Genomic DNA, 21,103 nt, shown 5'->3' with positions numbered 1-21,103 from the left:
TGCTAGAGCCACATGTGAGCACTGCCCAAAGCTTGTACTTGTTTTTTCTACTTCTGGCCTCACCCTCCCTCACCTCCTGAGCAGCCAGCAGGAGAGAATTGTCTCTTTAGACCCAGGGCTTAACTAAGAGGTGATATATAAAGCTGAGCCATATAAAACCACCCCCGCAGTAAGTACAGCACCCAAGGACACTCCTTACAGGCTCAGATTACAGCCCTCCCTTGGCTTTAGGATTAATAATTTGCTGCTGGTCTATTTTGGTAACATGCTCTGGCAGCTTCCCGCTGGCAGAGCTGCAGCAGCCCCTGGGACAGGGCTCCAAAGCTGCCCGAGCACCCTGGGGATGCCAGCGGCTCCCAGTCCCAGAGGCAACGCCGGAATGTGGCTTGAGGAAACCAAACACCACACGTTCCCCACAAAAGCTCTGTGCTTCTGGCCGGTGAACATTATGGTCACAGAATTAGAGAAGCGTGAAAAGAAAAACCTAACTCTATTTGATCGGCCAATTGGTCTGCACTGCTCACAGAAATACATTTTCTAGAGTCTAGTCTGATCTAATAGGGCAAGTCCCACCCATCCCCCATCATATTTTCATCAAAATTACCCTCAGTTTTGCCTTTTGTCATTTCATGCTGTTACTCTGCTTGCCGTGGCAGAAAACATGAAATTTCATCTCTATTCCTGAATCTAAGATATGCAACAGAAAGCTCAAAGTTAGGAAGAAAATGTAATAACAAAATATTTTTTTTAGAAATTACTTCTACATCACAGCTACTGAATATTAAATAGTGTAGAGTGTAAACTATCTTAGAAATCTTTTACGTTCCTCGTTTTATAGACACCTATAACAAGCTGCTTCTAGAAGAAAATAAAGAAAGATGAATTCAATATATAGTAAGAAAAGAGAACAGAAGCAAAGCAAAACAAAACCTTACCCTGAGTCTTTTGGCAGATAAACCCATAATTTTTCTGACAGTTTTCCAAGTACCATTTTCCCGTAAAATAAAAATTAGGGTTATTTGATACCAATGTGCATAGTGGAAGTTGTTCTTGAATGTTTGCACTGTTATAACGCTGTCTCTGCAATCAACACAGAACCTTATATTAATTTAAAAAGACACCGTGTAAAAGCAATGCGTAATTATTACATTAAATTTAGAAGAATAATTATCTGACAGTCACTATTATAAATATTTAGGTAGAACAATGAACATTCCCATAAATAAAATTTGAAACAATAACCTCATAATAAAAAAGTCACAAGCTTTCACTGAACAAACTAAAATGCTAAGCCCAATATGGACTAACGTGGTGTAAAACAATATATTAAAATACGAAATTCATTATCTTATTCCTAAACTTTGCTCAGACCCAGCATATGACACTGTGTAATTCTAACTGGTGCTTAAAAGCAATTGCAAGAGAATGTGACTATAGCCACAAATTATGTAAATAAAATTGTCTCAGTAGTGCCTTTTTTGCTACCTCTAGTTATGCCCATAAATCTGTGCCCACAGTTGTTTGAAGTTGCACAAATTAAGGGAAGATTAAGTTGCTGTAACAAGTTAGGCCTTGTCTTTGTGGCAGTCACAAGTTTTATAGATAAACCAACTTCTCACTGTCCTTAAACCCCCTGGAAATACTCACATCCACTACTTCAACTGGAGACCAGTTGGAATATATCGAAGGTTTTTCATTCACCCATTTTTCGTAATCACCACTATCCAAACCTATCCAAACGCTAGTTTTCTGTCCAAATAGATTCATTGTTATGAAAGCTGGAAAATGAAACAGGAATAAAATATAAATAACTGGTAACCATTTAGGGATAGATGAAGTCTCTTCCAACACACTAAAGCACTGAAAAAATTAATTACTAATCAATGACATTACACAGCTACCAGCAAGTAAGAACATGAGCGGCATTTCAGTATCATCTAACTATAAATTCAGTTAAATTGATTAACTTCAGTTGGGTTAGAATCTAGTCCATTAACTAGTAAGTCTTCCAGAAATGTTCATAGCAGCTTGAACAACTTAAGTATTAGTTCAGGGTACTGTCCCACTGAAAAAGCTTTTCTCAGTTTCAGTTGAAAATAAGATTTCTCAACTAAAGATAGCCAGCGAGATTCCTCCCACCTCCAAATAAGTGGTTTTACAAATGTAAGAAATTCACTCACAGGTTTTTATGAACGGGGATTAAATATATTTCCAAATGTGCTGGCATTTATTCCTCTGACAGTTCTAGCCTAGCACTATGCTTATGTGCTATACTATAGACCAGATTTTAAGCACTATTAAAGGATAAAAATCAGATTGCTTTTATAACAGTGTGATGCTGCATTCACAAGATACAGAAATTTTACATAGCAAATTTTTAAATGGGTATTCCTTTATTTTTTTGTATTTCTAATGCATGGTAGTGAGCACAAAATAAATTATAATTACTCTTGAAAATGTACCTGTCATATAGCTCAGTGGATATTTGAATCTCTACATTTTGGGAAACTGGGAAAGAGAAACACTCATTTGTTTAAAGCAGTGGAACCATGAGTAGGATCTGAGCGATCTTTTTTTCCTAAATCTGTGTCCAAGATGAAACTTTACTACAGCATCCTAATGAAGACGAAATTTTATTTATTTAACAATATTTTCAGTACTCTACCTTGTTCTAGTTCATCTTCGAGGGAAGCGAGTGACCCATCATAGCTACTGCAGAACTCTTGTGCAGAGTACCAGCTTCTCAGATGCTCTGGATCCTTTGGAATTTGTATCAAAAAGCACTGTTTTTTAAAAAAAAAAAAAAAAAAAGGCTTGTTTTGTCTTTTCTCCAGTTTATAACCTATCAATCACTAAGAGTGATCACTAAAACATTTCACACGCTGTTACTGAAAACTAAATATTTCATTAGTTTCTGTCCTGCAATGGACCTCTCCAACATGCTTGGTATCAGTTTTCAGCTGCAATCAGGCTTGGATTCGAATCAGTTGTTTAAAGGCAAACACAATCTGGGTTAAATTAATCCTTGTAGTCACTGCAGTTTAGCACTGGGATAAATCCAGCCACCTCAATGCATGTTGCTATTACAGAACGTACGTATTTAAGCGAAGCCTGATGAAATAATTGCCTTTTGACCTTCAGTTGAAACTAGACTTTGGTTTACAATTATCTTTGATGAACGCTATTTGAAACAGCATCTTTTGGAGAATGACAGCAGTTAGGGACCATTTAGTACAACTAGGGGTCAGAGATCTGTTTTGAGACCATACAAGACTCTTGGAATTGTCGCAAGTGGAAAAGAGAGGATGGAACAGGCTTTTTTACAGCAAAAACAGAAATACACTTAGATAGCTTTTGCATATATGAGTATTCATTTCCTTCAACTAAAGTAAAATTTTTGACACCTTATTAAGACAACTTCTGTGTGCAAAGCTACTTAATAGCTGTAAACCTTTGTATCACTGTCAGTAGTTATAAACCTAAGGGCCCTGCTTTCAAAAAGGAAGAAAATCTTCAAATGTTGAATAATCCTTAAGAAGTCCAATTTCTGTCATAAATATGGAAGGCATTTTGAATAATCAAACAGCAGAAAAAAATGTTTTACTTTGAATCCAAAGTGCAACCAGCCTTTGGGACACATTCCTTGTTGGTTCTGGTCTTTTGGAATCTCTTTCTCTATTTTCCATGCAAGTTTACGTTTACAAATACAGGGAAGAGAGACAGTACAGTTTTCATCACCCCAGAGTCCTGTGTGAAAAGAAAAATCACAGTTCAATATTGGCTTGAGAATTGGAAAGAGTTTTTTTCTTAGCTAGCTTAGATATTGTTAAGAAAGGTACCCCTTCGTGGTTGAGTAAGATGAGATTCTACACCATTTGGACATATTGCATTACAGTGGGTTTGATGGTCCATGGGGCTCATACCTTTGTTCCCAGTTCGCTTTTATTAAGTTAAACCAATTCCTCTACACTGAGTCACATAACATATGCCTATATCATCATGTATGTAAAAAAATATTAGTTATGCAAAAAAAAAGGAAAGGTATAGAAATGATGCCTTCCAGATAAAATAGTTTGACTTCCTTACATTGAAAATTTTTGGCAAGATCCAGGTACTGACATAAAACACTGGCCTGCCTAGGAGGAAAGTACATTTTTCAGTGGAACACTATGCACTCAACAAGTTGTTGACCAGCTCCCATCTGCTGGCCAGCTGAGGGGGGAGGGTGGGCGTCTCTTCCTTTTACCCGATACTAACTATAGCAACGCCAAACTCGAGCACTCGAAAGTCATGAATCGAAACCCCGAGATTATGTGTGGAAAAAAAGAAGGTTTTACATTTTATCAGTTTTGCCTTTTGAGGCTGAGATTACAAGAGTGCAACTGGATTAATTTTTGTCAGCCCTTCTCACAAATACAAAGCTGAATATTTTTTCTTTCTGTGGAACCTGACAGTTTACTATGACTTGCAGATCTTCAGAGAACAGAGACTGTGAGATGACAGAAATCACTGGAAGCAGCAGCACTGTCGTTTTTTTTTATTACTGTAGCAAAATATAGAGCTCTGGGATGATGTAAAGGCTAGCACCAAAAACATGGTACCCAAAAATCCCTCAACAGATTGGCTATGGGATCAAAAATAAGCTAGAAGTCTGAGTATTTAAAGTTGTGTGCTGATAGGAAAACAGTTTATAAATGTAGGAAAAACTATTGCTCGTCCATCTGGCTCATTTGGTTATGAGAAAACTGACTGTGAAAACCAGCAATGCGGTAACATTTTTGCTGTGCCACATAACAGATCCTTAAGTAAAACTAAAGATTCAGTATCACTGGAATGTTTATATTTTGACATTAGAGTACTGGAACTATTAAATCCTATAACCTAGTCTCTGCGCATATTCATGATATTTTAATATTCTTAACCATAAAAGCAGTTATGCAAATTATAACCATGTGACAGGACTATGTAATACAGGACCATGTAATATGGATTGCATTTCTTGAAAGCAATTAAAATATAACTTCTTTGGCCAACAACAGAATCAAGTCACAACTCCCGCAACAAAAGGAAAAATAAAATAAACCTGTTTGTGATGAAATGAAGCCACATCTTTTCCCTGGTTTCTGTGGATCTCTCTCCCTCCCTTCATTCCAGTTCTGATATGTTATTGGTGATTCATCTCTCCAGCTGCACAGAAATGTTAAAGAGTGTAGTTACACTTTTTCCTATCCTTACCTAAAAATACAATCTTCATTAAAAGTGTTTCTGAGCAGATACAGGGTAGAAAGTACCCCTTTATTAACTAAACTTTAAAAAAAACCCCAGACAACCACAAGGTTAATATTCATGTATCTTTTATACCCCTTTCGAAGAAATACTGTAACATGGAGCTAAATGAAGGGTAATATATTGTGAATGATATTTATATGAGAACTGAAGTTGTCTCTTGAATATCCCACTCAGTCATCTAACCGTTTTAGCCCATCAGACTGAATGGCAGCCTGTAAACAGAGCAGCTGAAGCGTAGGCACTCTTACCGAAATTCATCATGGAGGTTTTCTGTGTGCAATCCAATCCACCAGTGAACATCACTATTCGATAGCTATTAAAAAAAAAAATGTTTTGCCATATGTTTAACTGTTTTTGCACTCCTTATTAAAACATTAACAAATGCCTAAAATCAGGCTCTGTATTCAGATGAACAGCATCTCCATTGGGTTCCAATGGGAAGAACAGGTGCTAAATCCTGCCCATGTTAATTTATGTCACTTCAGTAAGGTTGTTCATGTAAGTAGAGCATGATTTAGCCCCCAGTTTCCACTGGATTACTGATGTATCTTCTGTAAATTAGGAATTTATAATTTTAGGAATTTACAGCCTATCTGGCTTGAAAATGACTGCAGTCTTAGGCCAGAATTTGGTTTTCCCCAAGTCCTAAAAATAGACAATAGCAAATATTTCCTTTTAGCATGGAGGGCCTGGTCCTTACTGTTTCCAAAATATTTTCTACGAACGTTTACTGACTTTGTGTGGCTCATACAAGAGATTCCTAGAAATTCTTTCCAGGCTGATTGTTGTTCTGATGAAACGGTCTAGACCTCCACTCCTAAAAGGCAAAGTATTATGGAAAAGTCACAGAAACAATGTAATTCAAACAGCCATTTCATTATTGCTGTGCTGACTTGATTCTGCCTTAAACTATGAATGGGCTTCACCTTCAGGGTTAGCCACGCAAGAGTCACAGTTTTGGGGGCTTTGGGAAAGGGCCAACAACAACAACAAAGTTGTGAATGTGCAGGACACTGGAAAAGCCACCCTAACTCTGAGAAGCATTTTATTTTTTTCCCAGAAAGAACTGAAGTGCAGCCTGTGTTGTGGCAGCCACACTGTCCTTGGAGTTATAGTTAGGATTTCACTAGCTTACAGCTTATATAGCAATAGCAAATGAAGCAAATAGACATTTCTGACAAAGAAGAGACTCAGGAATGCTGTCTGATTTGGTATTGCCTAGCCCCCGAGTTTAGTTTTCTAATCACAGCACTCAGCCTACACATTACAGTTTTAAAAGAAATAGTGAAAAATGTGATTTCAAATTCCACGCTAAGAAATTTTGATCAAGTTTTCTAATGACACGTGCAAAGTCTATTCAGACTGCTAAGTATTATTTTAGTGATTGCCATCCTTACTCCTGCTTCTACAGGAAACTGGTTACAATCACTTAGGGACACACCTGATTATACTGGGAAGCTTAGCCAAAGGCAGCAGGCTTTAAAATAGCCACATATGTTATATTCTGAGACAAAACTTCAAGGAAGTTAACCTGATTTCCAAGGCCAAGGGAGTAAACTTGGCTTTTTCATCACAGAATGCTCACAAACTGCTCTAGTACCCACTAATTCTAACGATAAAACTGCTTTTAAAAGATCTCTTGTAAGCAAACGTGACTTTAAAGAAGCATTGTGATTAGACATTTTCAGTGCTCTTAAGTTGGAAAAAGACATCTTTTTTAAAGTTATGCAATTTTTTAAGTCATACACATTCAGTTTTAGGAAAGGCAGTTATTACATCACAACACAATCTCCGGTAGATGTGGAAGAAGCCAGCCTAGCCAGTTATGTTGCTCTTTCATTATAAGCCATTTCTGCCATGAACTGTTGGTTTAAATCCAGTTCATCATGTTCTGGTACAAAATTACTTACATAGCAGATAAAAATGACGAGTAATTCCTTGGAAACTTAAAAACCCCATCTTAATACAACACAATTCTACTTACGCTTTCTATTACAGGTTAAACGCAGAGAAGACTGTACACAATGTAAGCAAAACTAAGCGAGTGTCGGTTGAGAGCTTTTCTACTCAGCACTAGTTGTTCTTTAAAGATTACGCTGTGATATTCCTTTATATTACAGCCATAGAATTTTGCCCTCAGTAAGGCAGATTATATTCTTACTGTTTTTGTTTGCTTTTTGTATTTTCCTTATTTCACTTTTACTGAGAATTCTGCTGCTGCTGCAGCTATTTCTCAGTTTCAAATCTGTTTGTTACATCAGAGTGGTTCCACAGAAATTCTGCTTTCATCCACAGGAGGGAATTTAGAGGCAGATGTCTTTTTTCCCATATAAATATCCATAGTCACAAAGGGGTTTAATTCAGGAGATATCATACAAATGTGTGGACACATGGGAATGCTGCCCAAGCTGGCGTACACAGAGGAAAAGGTAATCTATTTTGCAAGGTCATAAGCACCCACCTGTATGGTTTAGAGCTCTAAATTTAATTAAGGTGCAGAGAAATTGTAATTCTTCATTCTTGGCCAGCTCTCCCTAAGAGTAACCTTTCAAATCATCACGTTGAGGATTTAAACTATGAACACTGTTTCAAACATCTGGACTTACTGCCCACCTCATGCTAATATACCCACTGAAATGTCCCTTGGTAGTGCTACCTGAAAACCAGCTGCAAGTTACTGAATGGGAACAGAGCGTAACTGCGAAACTGTGTGGGATCAGGAGACATCCCGGTGGATGCAGAACCGCTGGTGGATGCTGAGGAACCATGATTGGTCCCCTTGGTCATGGAGGGGTGGGGGAAGAAGAAGAAACAGAGAAGGATGTAGACCACATGTGAAACTAACCTTTCTCTTTACCCCTAATTACTTTCATAACTTTGGGATAGGAAACTGGTTTTTGCTCCACTTGGATCTCTTGAGGCAGACTGACCGACCTGCTCATTAGCAGAGATGATTCTGCAGATTCTGAAATGTTACCGAGTTCTTTAGCTAAATAGGGATTCATGGAGGGTTGTGGGAAATGAAGACAGCAAGAGCATTATTTCTAAAGTAAAACATCTTTCGGATTCTAGCTGGAGCAACAGGCAGCCAGATATTCCAAAATATGCAGCAGAAAATAGCCAGTTACTGCCTGAGGGTTTATTTTTTCAAAGGGGTAGTTTTTGTTACCTTCTTAATTTTATTTTGAATAAAGGCTTGTTCACCAGCAGAATTTATAGTTGCCGTTCCACTGCGAAGCCAACCACAGACAAACTCATAGGTTTCCCAGTCCGCAGGACTGACATGGAAAAGATATTCCGCTCCTTGATAATATGACCATGGCAGTTCTAGAAAACGAGCAAAAGAGTCAGTGGTGTGCAGAGGTAAAAACTCATTTCAAGTCTCATCCTTTGTGACCCCCATGGCCTGCCTTCGGCCACATGTCAGAGGACAAATATGCCACAACTAAATGCAGAACCATATTTAATATAACAATTTATGAAAAAAAATACACTATGAGTAAATTTTTTTTTTAATATTCTATCCTGTGATACTGCAGTAACATTAAGAGAGTTGCCCGGCCTTTGCAAAAAGGGAGTTTTAATGTGATGGAGAGGTTATTAAACTCCTGTGCTTATTACTGGGAACATTCCTTTACCTAACCGAAGTAGTATCTGATGTTTTAGTGCTCCTAAACAAAAGAGTGGCAGATTTTGATCTGCAGCAACAAGTTCCTACAGAGTTCCTGAATGTAAATTTTTAACTCAGAATATTTTAGTTATTTTATTTTTACCAATGGCTTAAATTGTATTTCCAAGTTACAATGCTTCAAGATGTGAGAAAAGAAAATGTTTTCATACCAGCTATGTACCAATTCGGATTCTTTGGTTTAACACCTGCAAAAATACATAAATAAATTTAAACATTGCTGATTAAGAATGAAAAGAGGTATTTCACTGAAATTGCTTTCTCCACATGGTAAGGATTTAATCAGAATCATGAAGAATATTGCTATTCTCATTCAGGGTCAAAAAAAGGAGTTAAACAGGGAATAAAAGAAAATAATGGCCACACTTACTAAACAACATTTTTAGTAACCTTTATAAAAAACAACTTTGATTAACTCCTGCTAACTAACTGCTAAAACTGCACATATTAGAGCTGTTAACTGGCCAACAAACCCTAGTGGCCACATACAGCTTTGCCATGATTTCATGCAGAAGACCGATGAGGAGAACTCCAGATGTGGCTAAAAAGGCCTTTAGGTATTTTTTTTCCTTGTCTTTCCTGAATTGCAAGTAATGGGTATAATAAACTATGTTAATTAACATTTCACCTTTTGGTATTTTGCATATCCATTCACGCTTTTCATTGCAGTGTGCTGGAAAGACTGTGCTATTTACTTTGAACACACCGCAGCTTCTTGAGTCATCTTCAATATACTTGCTCTCCAAAAATGAAGATACAACCTGAAAACAGCACATTCATTATCTTTCACCGAAAACCCGAGATGAAGCATTTCAAAATCTCATTATGGAGAAAAAGGAAGGATTTGGAGATGTGTGTATAGTAAGATCATAAGCAACAACTAGAGGGCCATCTAAATTATGGTGGCAAAATCCAAAAAACAGGGTCCATAATCATGTTCTCTCAAGGTCCTGTTCAACTTTCCCATCTTATATCAGACTCCTTCTTCATAAAAATAATTGAATAGCTATGAAACCTAACATTTTTTTGACGCGATTAGCAGTAGTTGCCCACATCTACCAGCCTTTGCTTTGTTTCAACACGTTGTATGACTGAACTTTGAACTCGCATCCTGAAATGACTTAACGATGGCAGAGCTGGCACCTTTCTTCAAAGCTGAAAAGCAATTACAGTTTAAAAACTGTCCCTTCTTCAGTTGTTTGATGTTTAAATCCCAGGTACTAACCATTAGTGTGGCATAAGGCACCAGCATCTTCAAGGATGCAAAATCAAAAGTGGTATTAAAAAAGGAAAGACTTGGCTCTGAATGCAGGCATGAACCTAACAGTCATAGAACAAATAAAGCTTGTAAGCATAGCTCTAAGGCTTTCCAATGTGTGTGCAGGTGTATATGTGTAAACATATATATATATATATATATATATACAGGCACACATACACATATATGTGTTCACTCTGCATACGCGGGGTCCTGGGCTGAATGCAACGTGCTTTGCAGGAAAGTACACATCTGCAAAACTTTATAATCCTACCAAATTCCTTCTGCAGTTGCACAGCCCTTTTGCACAGGCTGCTATTTTAATAGTAGTGTACTATTAATCCTGTTGTAACAATTACTTTAAGTGAAGTATGTGGACGTGAAAACCAAAGAGTTTTCTTGGCCAACGTTCGCTCACGAGGCTTATTTTTTTGAACTTATGCTCAGATACGACTTGAAAGGTACTGAAACATATAGTATACAGATAGTTACAGGTGTTCCGTCAGACCACTGCCATGTCCCTCCAGAAAGAGGGTTTCTTTTATTAAATCCAATCCAGAACTGTCTTTCTTCTGTCCTGTGATGGAAACAAAGAAAATAACATTTGTCATGCACTTTTTCCTTAGCTATTTCAGAAATTATTTTATAAATAGCGCAAATACCCATATTCATTTCTTCTTGAATTCAATATATCGTTCTGTAAAACATTTCTTAACTTTTTAGTATCTGTGAAGTAAACTCTGGTTTTCCCACTAAAATGTTAAATTATATTTTTAAAGATGAAAACGTTTAAAATAGGATTAAAATTGCCGAACCTTCATTTCAACACGGAATGTTAACTCACAAGAATATCACCTTGACATTAACAGTTGCTCGACATCTACCACAAAGATCATCTTCAAAAAGAATCACATTACAGTGTTGCTAATACACTTCTTTTCACCCATTTCTAAGTTCATGTTAGAGACTTCTTCGGCCACTAATATGGAGGACAGAAGAACCTAAATTGTACATTATTTTTACATATTAGTATGCTTAAGGTAAATCTTGTTGGTGTAAAAAAAATATATTTACCTATCAAAAATTGTATATAATAGATTGTTTAAAAATGTCTCTTCATAGACATGGCTAAAACTAGCAAGATGTGCTCCAAAATCTTGGCATAATGCTTCTGCTTCATGCCATGTTCTTCTCATCAGAACTTTTTCATTGTGAAATATCTGCAATAAAATAAACACTGTCATAAATGTAGTGGATTTTGGAGAGCAGTTGTTTCAGAAACCCATAAAAATCAAATATTATTCACAGTTTTTCCTACAGTAAAGTCATGTATATTCCAAGTATAGTTCTTATTCTTAAGACTTTCACTCACTTTAAAATGCAGTGAAGAGTAGTAATGATTAATTTTTGTTTGTTGAGTGAAAGAAATAACACTTTATCGAAAATATTTTAGGAACAGTGTATCCCTACGCTGATGTAGATTCAGAAAAATTCTGATTAAGTTTGTGACGTACCTTGTAGCAGTTGAGCAGATTAGCTTCTGACTCCCATCCAAAAGAGCAGGAACTCAAATGTTTTTGAAAAGTAAGTTCAGGTTCTTCATAAGAATTGATTTTTTGCTTGCACAATGACATTGCTTTGAAGTTCTTACAGCTCTTCACCTCCCAGTAACCAATGGGGTGCTGCCCTCGCATAGCCACACATCCTCCAGAATGACCTAGACATGGGAATAAGTGTTGAGTATCAGAATAAAGCACTTGAATTTTGTGAATTTTTGGTGAAGCGACTGTTTTATTGGTATCAGGTTCTGGATAAAACCTCGATGAACTTACAAAAGTAGCAAATTCTCTGGTCAGCGACCAGTTTATAAGCCTGTCTTGGCTGACCTGAGCTTGTAAAATAAACCATGACGAAGGGCTCCTCTCACAACATGCAGGAGATGAAATGCAATTTCAAACAGTACTTTTGCAAACTGCAGTAGTAAAGCAATAAATGTAAAGAGTCCAAAACTGAGAAGCAATGAGTGAAAAGAAGTGTCTTTATTATTATGTCTCTATTCTCAGGTACTGCTAAAAGGTTTAAGTTTCAAAGGTTGAACAACTATTTCATTTTCTCCTTTTTTGTTTTCTCAGAATGTTTTCCTTTGGATTATTATAAAACAAACAAAATCAAACAAGCAAACGAAGTATCAGCAAACTAAAGGGGAAGAAGAAGGCGATACTTCGACGCAGTGCTCTTATTGACAAAAATGTATCTAAGGCAATCTCTGCCCTCTTTTTTTCACATAAAATGCAAATTACAAACTGTGACTATTACTAAATAAAATTCATTACTTATCTGGGACCTTTTGCTGGGAGTTTCAGGATGGCCTCCTTGAAAAGGCCATAAAGAAATGTATGAAACACATCTCACAGAAAAAGGAAATTTTATTTCAGGGATTAGCTGTGTTTGCAAGGAAAGCGTGGCTGTTAATCCCCCCCCCCCTGCCAGACCAGAGGAAGGGAAGAGCGATGCCCAGCACCCTGCCACAACCGGGGAGCCCGCAATCACAGCACCCGGGCGGAAAGCGGGGAAGGAAGCTCCGGCTTCTCCACAACTACCAACTCATCTAACTCAGTCCATGGTAGGAAGTTACAGAGTCAACAGAAAACGTAAGCTTCTCTCTCTGCTCTCTTGACCGGGAAGGCAGGAAAGGACCAGGACGCTTCAGTCACTGCTAAGCCACTGGTGGCAGGGGAAGAGAGTGCACTGCCCCCCTCCAAGCCATTTCTTTTTTCATCAGCGTGTTACTCACGTGGCTGGTACTTGTTCCAGTTTGTGTAGCTTACAGAGCGGTTCTTTCCCGCTGTACTTAGCCAAAAGTATTCTCCTGTGTTGTTAAGGTCTTGCAATCCTATCCAGAAATAAGTTCTCTCAGATTTTACCATCCTACGGATCATGCTGTTAATAAAAGCTTGTTCAAACCTTAATAAAATAATCAAGACAAAAAGTTTATTGGAATAAAATAGGTCAATTGTTATTTCAGTGAATAGCTCTCATGAAATGACTTAAATTATGCGAGAAGAGAAAAACATATAAGAGGTACTTAATTTGCTTTATAGAATGCTGTGGGGAACTTCAGGCACAAGTCTGCAGCATAAACCACAATTTTTCCCTATTTTTTTTCAGCATTTGGGCACACAGAAGAAACAGTAGATTAAGATCTTATAAGCTCAATGCTTGAACTACAAGATGTAAAGACAGAATATATTAACGATGCACAAATAAAAATAAGAAACTCCTTGTATGAAGGAGAAAAGATAGCGGGGTCTGAAAAAGCTACAGAAGAAAGAAAAGAAAAAGCTCTGCACAGAAGTATCCTGTTGGAACCGGACACACAAACTAGCGCTAAGAAACCAGAGCTGAAGGACTCAAAGCACTAGCTGATCTGACTACAGAAGGAATCACTTTTTCCTTCTTTAATTTCTTCATTAAAGTTGTGAGAGATTTACACCTTTTTGCAAGTAATAATTGTTGCACATAGTAACCCATTTGTCAATTAAACGTAATTTATTCCGATATAATTGGTAAAGCATTATACAAAAATGCTTCAGTTTATGAGCACATTTAATCAGCTTCCTATGAAAATATATACAGCAAAGTAAATTCCCAGTTTGATAAGGACTTGTACGACTTCTTGGTTTCACACACTGTGAAAAGAATGGCTAAATACCATAAGGATGACATTAATGTAAAAAAAAGGAATGCATCTGTAACACTGAGAGTGACGGAGAACTTTTATTTCGTTTTCATTTCCTCTGCTTGTTCTCTTTTTATATGAACTCTCCTTCCTCTATAGTCTACTTTTTAATGAATATTTTAGAATCAGTACACTGAAAAGTTTTTGCATTTTTTTTACACCAGAACAACAAACCTCAGCAGTAATTTAAAAAAAAAAAAAAAAAAGCGAAACTAACAACTAGTTTCCTTTGCCACTCCAACACTGGAACTGGGAACTAACATAATAAACAGGGATTGCTACACCCAGCAAAAATCAAATAAAAAGAAATAAGCAGAAAACGACAGAAGACATGCTTCCAGCGATGTGCAGCGTGCTCTCAGCTCCCTATGATGTCTGAGCTGCAAATGCTCAGCTGCGAGCATTTGTCCTTTACCCTCCCCGTAAGGATCACTGCCGTACTGCAGTCCAGCGCTGTATGCATTGTGCACAATCCCGAAACCATCTGGCAGGCCCAGTTCCCATCGATGTAAATCCTTATGTGGGGTAGCCCCTGCTTTCCTAAAATTTCTAGCTATCATTCATCTGATTGCTGGTGGTTACAGTACTTCCCGTCCTAAAGGGAGGGGAGGGTTTTTTTTACAATAAATACGTGGATATTAAAGTATGTATGTAATATATCTATCAGTATGTCACAAACTTGAATGGGAATCCAACACATAGGGTAAATCACAAAGAGATCAGAGAAAACCCAAGCATCTGGACATCTGCAGAGGAGAAAGCCTTTGCTGAAGCTGGAATGCAGGTAAACAGGAACAAAGCAAGGGAAGACAGAACTCAAATGCTTTCCAACATTTACTCTCTCTCCCCGTTTGCTGAGAACTCACGCAAAATGCATACATAAATAGAAACAGTTATAAAACATTAATTGATTTGGATTAAAATTTGAAATATTTTGATTATAAAAATTAAATATATTTTCATTTTTCAGTATAGTTTCCAAGTACACTAATAAAGTTTCTTAAAGATGTTACATACCTCTGTAGAAAGCATTTTGTTTAGATTCCTGCATGCTCACGTGTGTGCACGTTGCTGCAAGTGTTCATTAGCCTAACAATTGCTTTTTACTAAATTTATTTTCAATCAAAAAATAAAGCAAAGCGTACCTTTGATTTTAGCCAATGTTAGTAATTATGCTCGCCTCTCACACAAATACTATTTCATAATGGTAATATCTTTTGCCATGCAACACTTTCTAAAGTTAGAATAGCTCGTTAGAGGTATCTTCACACTGTCTCATAGGATTAACTACCTGTTTTTTACTGATACAAGTGCAGATGGGCAGAAATAACCACTGGAAGCATGTTCAAAACTTCGAGGGGTACTGTCGATTTTGTAACAATATCCACCATGTCTTTCCCATCCCTTAAAAGAAATGAACATTATTTTATAGATTATTAATTATTATATCGTTAAAAACTTGATCTCCTTTTGTACTTTCTGTCTGATCATCACTGATGTCCTTATAGCCCTTTTCTTTTCTACCGTGGTTCAAGAGTAGTTACCCTCAAGGTGACTGAAAAAATGGGTAAATTTAACAAAAGTTTAAAGTTTAAATCCTTAAATTGTGCAAAAACTGGCTTAACACACACAGTAACATCTTTCATGGGTAGGACAAAAATGTGGGCAACAGTTAAAGCACTCTCCCCACATACTACTTTTGTTTCAATTTTATACTTTGAATATTGTTTTACTGACGGAGTTTTGGGGAGGTATGCCAGGCCCCTCAGACAGCCATCTCCTTGGCATGAAGCATGTAGTAGCACTTGTTGGTTTCCACCTGTGGTAACTCATCGCTGATATCGAATACCTGAAGTGCAGGGTAAACACTGCTATGTCAGATTTGTTAAGCTGTTATAAAAAAGGATTACAGCTGCCCTTTGTCTTCAACTGTAAACAGAAATATTTATTCCAGAAATTGCTGGCCTTTCATACAGCAATGCATTCTAGTTATTTATCTTTTCTCAGCTCCCTTTCTCATTTTCAAATAGCAATTCCAAATAGAAAAAAAAAAAAAAAATTAACAATCATCCTACTCTAATAATGCAGAATTAAAATAACACGTTTTCATGGTTTATCAGATGAGCCAGAACACTGAGTCAGTCGTCAGCCTGCCTCATTTCTTATTATTATTAATCTTTTATTTCTTATTATTCATCTCTGGGCGTCCAGAAGACGCTACCAGGACTGGCGTGAATTCTGCCTGTTTGAGTTCACGCAGTGTACCTGCCTGGTCATCCTGCTTGAGTGTTTTAAATAATTAAGAGACTAAAGAGATAATAAACCATCTCTGTCTAAACTTGAAGCCACACACAGACAGGAGAACCAGCTGATCTCGCTTTGCCTCTTCCACGAGGGAGGTGCTGCTGCAGGGGAGCTCACAAAGCAGCACAACAGGGAGCAACCACAGCACCCAGGCGGGCACCATCAGACACTGCTTGATGGCGATGTTAACAGCAAAAGGAGAAAAAAGGGGAAATGGATAAGTTCTTTTTCTGTTATCCATCCTCAGGTACAATAAAATGCACAAGAAGATGCTGCACTCCTATTCAGGATCGCAATCAAACACTATACATATCCTTCAGCCCTGCTGAATCTGGGGAGGCAAATTTCAGCTTCTAGTTAGGAGTGTGTTTGCTGTCAGGGTAGCTGACAGCTCTGCTGCCCTTTACTTTCATCACCCTTCAGGGCTTGGAAGACGGCTGGGGACGGCCCTTCGTATGGCACAAAGCACAGAAGCAAAAGAGCTGTAGTATCAACATTCGTGGTTTCACCCAAGCACAACACGTACGCATTGCTCAGACGCTCGCTTTGCAAACAAAAATAAACTGGGTGGAGGCTCTTCCCTATCTCCGTATCAACGAGCTGGGACTTCCCCGCGGGAAAAGCCACCAAGGGCTCTGCGGCGCCTAGGGATGCAGCGGGCTCTTGGCAGTCCCGCGGGGGGACACAGCAACGCCGCTTTCACTTTGATGGGCGCTGAAACTCGGGGGTATGAGGGCTGGAAGAGGGCTAAGTATTGACCAAGAAACCCTCTCCAGAGACGCAGGTAAGAAATAGCAAACGTCTAGTTCCCTTCGGCTGGAATTCTTGAGCGATAGATGCGCTGGTTTGAATGAAGCAAACACAATCATCCTAACCTCTTGGAAATTTTAATCTGGAGCAAATGGCATTGCATAACCTTCCTCTTAAAGCTTTCTTGGTGCCTACAGACTGGATAAAGTAATTTGACACTAATCTTTACTTAAAAAAAATAACAAAATTGTTGAGTAACTGGAGGCCAGTAAGCTTGCACTGAGGGCAAGCACAGATTGAGAAATTCCAAACTTAAAAGGCTGAGTAATTGGTCAATAAAATGGCATTCTGTACAGAAAAATATGAAGTGATGCACATGGGGACCTCCCCTGCACCCCCCAGTCATTTCACGTATGAAGTGAGGGACAGCTATCTCAGTCCCATCGTGCAGGAACGAGATTTGGGGTTTATGACAGTTAAGTTCCATGAAACATCAGCTCAGTCAAAAAGTCAAATTGAACCTTAAGAATTGTGAGGAGAGAAAGAACACGGAAGGTTACTCCTTTTAAATTCACTTTTTGCCATTTTTTGGAGTTCTGATCTCCAATCTCAGAAAAAGATATTAGAAAAGAAGGGCATCAAGGATGATGAAATGTATGGAGCTGCTTCCACATAAGCAGTAACTGAGCAGGCCGGGACTCTTCAGCCTGGAGAAAGGAGATGCCCTAGGGAGGGCATGACACAGGTCTACAAAATGGTGAGTGCCATCCAGGTGGGCGACTACTTCAGTACAAGACCTTGGGGACGACAAAGCTAAGCTAGCCGGAGGAAGGCTCAACACGGAAAGAAGGTGACATTTTTTCATTCAAAGGGTAGTAGATGTATAGATCTCCTCACTGAGTGATGTTGGGAATGCAAAGAGGTTGCATGAGTTCAAGGGGAAACTGGACAAGCACTTGGAGGGGATACCCAATGCGGGCTGTTAGATAGACAAATCTTAAAAGGCTCAGGAAATCCCCTGAATGGTTGTGGGTCAAGGGAAAACTGGGGGAAGCATTATCTGTATTTGCCCTGGCCTGCTCTTCCCCAAACATCACTTGCAGCCACCTGTGGGAGGCAGAACATGAGGCCGAATGGATCCTTATTCTGAGCAGCTGCCCTTCTGCTCTTTACGTGGTTTTGTAGCCTTAATAGCGATTCTCTTCTTAAAAGTACAATTCTCTCCTGTTAAAACAGCCATAAAGACAAATGCTCGATTTAGTACTGTCCTGCTATCTTTTGATGCACTAATTAAAGTGTAGAGGACCGGAGAAAGTCACCAGTACAAACAGAGTCAGTTCTGCACACAGAAACCTCCAACTCGATTATCAAGCAGCTGACAGCTCCACAACCTGTTTCAAAAGCTGGTTGAAAGAAAACATTTAAAACTGTTATTTCAGTGTGGGGAAAACTGCCCAGAGAATCTGACCTTTGCAATAAAATATTTATTCTCAGTAATAGCCTGCTGACTAGGAAAAAAGAATAGTTGACCTGCTAAGGGAAGAAAGTGCTTAGCACTTTTTATGTCTTAGGATGACAGAAATGTAGGAAAAAAAAAAAGAGCTCAGGTTGCTGGTAACTTGATATGGACATAGTGCAAAAACTGCAATCAGCAGAACCACAGAAAATGTTAAAGGCTAGGTTCATCTGATGCACAAGTCATAAAATCAACATGAGATGAAAGCTCAGTAATAACACATAAGACTATAAAGCTTTAGAAAAGCAAACAACTGTGCCCGAGGCCAAAGCTCCCTGAGAATCTACCAGCAATCCAACATGAATGACAGTATGAGGTTAACGAAGCAAAAGATCAAATGTGAGAAATGCCAATAGATATTTTGTACATTTAAGGTAAGTCAGCAACAGAAAAAGAGGGGAAAAAAGCTAAACCTGGTTGAAATAAAGACTTAGCCCTGGAAAATTAGGCCAAAAACTAGCAACAACATATACACTGAATGTTAAAAGAAAGTGAGCTGTCAAGACAAAATGTCTGAAATCAACTGTAGCTTTGAGTAAGCTTAGTACTGCCTTCTTTTGATTAAATGAATATAACTTTTTTCACATTAGAAAGAAAAGGACCTATCAAAACTAAGGGACTATAACAGGGTTCAGCATATGTTTTTACAGGGTGTGAAACATCAACAAGCAGAAATTTATCCCGAGTAGGAAGTTTGCCAGAGCAGACCAAACTACCTATGACCAGTGACTCCATCTCTTGAGTCTCGATCCTGTGAGGTACCAGAAATTGAAGGGCTGTCAAGCTCCTGACTGCAACTGGAAGTCTTGATGCTCTGCACATTTTTCACATGGTCAGGACTGTGACAAACCTTTCTTACACTAATAACACAGAGAATTCTTGAGTGAGGAAATACATTGGTCCAAATGAAATGAATGCAGTTACCCTAAACTTTGGGAAATGTTAAGCTGGAACCAAGCAGTAACTTCTGCCTCCATAATGGTATGACCGGAACGCTGGATCTGAGCACTGTACGTCTGGGGAAAGACTGCATCTGACTGCAAACAGTTCAGCTTCAGCTGTCTTATTTATAATTCAACTGAACTGGTTGTGTTTCTTGACTTGTCAAGAAAAAGGACAGGAAATTAAAAAAGGAAGACAATGAGCTAAAGAGTAAAGCAAGGTAGAGAAGAGAAATTAGAGGTTCACAAACTCCCCTAGAGTTTTGAATAAAACATAAAGTCAACAAGTTTGCCCTTTTCACACTGTGAAAAGGAACTGATGGCAAAGCAAATCATACTTTAACACGTTACCTTTTACTACCAGAATGCACAGCCTAAAAGCCTGAAAACCTGTTGCAATGTCCTATTTAGATAGCTGTGCTCCTTCCCATTTGTGTCTGAAAGCAAAAGGAATGCTAATGTACGAGTGGAAGAGTTCACTCTCCGTGTCAATGAAACTGGTTGTTTTTCACCCTGACATTCCATTTCAATGTATGAAAACCATGTGTGGGATGAGGCATCATATAACAGCCATTATTTGCACAGATGGTGGACAAAAGGGTTGTCACTTTTGATCTAGAAAGAAATAGGAACTTGGGTCACAACCGCTGACAACGCAACATGCCATGAAAGGCATCTTGGGAAAGCTTTTAATCTTACATTAAAATTTAGTTTACATATTTTCAAGGCAAACAATTAGATTTTTCCTAGCAAAACATGCGTCTTTAATATGAAAAACTAAAATTATCTGTTTACATCCATATGTTCCATAGCTACATTTAGAGGTTTCCTATATAATTCCATTTTATTAGTAAGGCTCTAAAACAAACAAAAACCACAAAACCCCTTACCTCTGGGCAACTTGATTCCAGCTCAGGAGAGACATTATTCAATTCCCCTACTTTTTTGCAAATGTAGAAAGATCTCTCTTCACATTTTTTAACCTTCCAATGTCCCTCCTAAGGGATAAAAAGAAGTATATTCTGTACATACTCATATTCTCATGCATATCTATAAACACATTAGATTACACTCCCTCCTCCTATTTTAACTTTTCAGTACAAACAAGTAATTTTTCTCGCTCCATTTATTTATCCTTAGATGGACCATTTATTTCTACCAACACTGTCAGCAGGACTTTTCAAATTAATCATACAAAAGTGTTTGCCTCTCTGAATCAATCTTTGGGATGTAATGCATCTTAATTAACTAACGCTACGGCCATGCCAGAGCACTTACTTTTCAGAACAGATAGGAACTTTCTTCCTGTCTATTATAGTTCTTTGTAAGATTAATCTTTATATTTGAACAGTCCTCATTCAAGATATTACAAAGTTTATATGATATACTTTTCAGACATATATACATACTGGACATGTACCAAAAGCAACGCTCAGAGAATTTTACCTTGAACCTCCTTTTCCTTTGTATTTTACATTTTCATTTGTTTGTTTACACTGCAAACTGAGTAAAATACGGTTTTGTATATCTAAAAACCACAATTTTAGCACAGTCCTATTTTCTGCTTCTAATGGGAACCCACTTTTCCAGGTCACTGTAGTTGTCTTCGCTTTCCAAT

General features: G+C 38.1%; 1 protein-coding gene across 4 annotated transcripts in view; it reads right to left on the bottom strand.

Annotated features, from left to right (window-relative positions):
- The window catches only part of PLA2R1 (phospholipase A2 receptor 1), a 44,402-nt gene that overhangs the window by 10,038 nt on the left and 13,261 nt on the right, over nucleotides 1-21,103 (bottom strand). For all 4 annotated transcript variants that reach the window (XR_015699152.1, XM_087734006.1, XM_087734005.1 and 1 more), the window contains 15 exons: nucleotides 20,376-20,483; nucleotides 15,266-15,378; nucleotides 13,030-13,199; nucleotides 11,750-11,952; nucleotides 11,310-11,455; nucleotides 10,728-10,812; nucleotides 9,606-9,738; nucleotides 9,130-9,165; nucleotides 8,459-8,616; nucleotides 5,538-5,602; nucleotides 5,084-5,187; nucleotides 3,605-3,747; nucleotides 2,666-2,783; nucleotides 1,648-1,778; nucleotides 936-1,080 (listed from right to left, as the gene is read on the bottom strand). Coding sequence is in view for 3 of the 4 variants with exons in the window: in XM_087734006.1 (XP_087590132.1) it covers nucleotides 936-1,080; nucleotides 1,648-1,778; nucleotides 2,666-2,783; nucleotides 3,605-3,747; nucleotides 5,084-5,187; nucleotides 5,538-5,602; nucleotides 8,459-8,616; nucleotides 9,130-9,165; nucleotides 9,606-9,738; nucleotides 10,728-10,812; nucleotides 11,310-11,455; nucleotides 11,750-11,952; nucleotides 13,030-13,199; nucleotides 15,266-15,378; nucleotides 20,376-20,483 (1,858 nt within the window). In the remaining variant the exon portion in view is untranslated. The remainder of the gene's footprint in view (nucleotides 1-935; nucleotides 1,081-1,647; nucleotides 1,779-2,665; nucleotides 2,784-3,604; nucleotides 3,748-5,083; nucleotides 5,188-5,537; nucleotides 5,603-8,458; nucleotides 8,617-9,129; nucleotides 9,166-9,605; nucleotides 9,739-10,727; nucleotides 10,813-11,309; nucleotides 11,456-11,749; nucleotides 11,953-13,029; nucleotides 13,200-15,265; nucleotides 15,379-20,375; nucleotides 20,484-21,103) is intronic.

Source organism: Nipponia nippon, unplaced genomic scaffold, assembly GCF_047370975.1.
Source record: "Nipponia nippon isolate SJK-2023a ecotype South Korea unplaced genomic scaffold, ASM4737097v1 scaffold_5, whole genome shotgun sequence".
Taxonomy (NCBI): Eukaryota; Metazoa; Chordata; class Aves; order Pelecaniformes; family Threskiornithidae; genus Nipponia; species Nipponia nippon.
The sequence above is the reverse complement of the archived record's forward strand: the minus strand, read 5'-3'. Positions and strand labels throughout refer to the sequence as shown.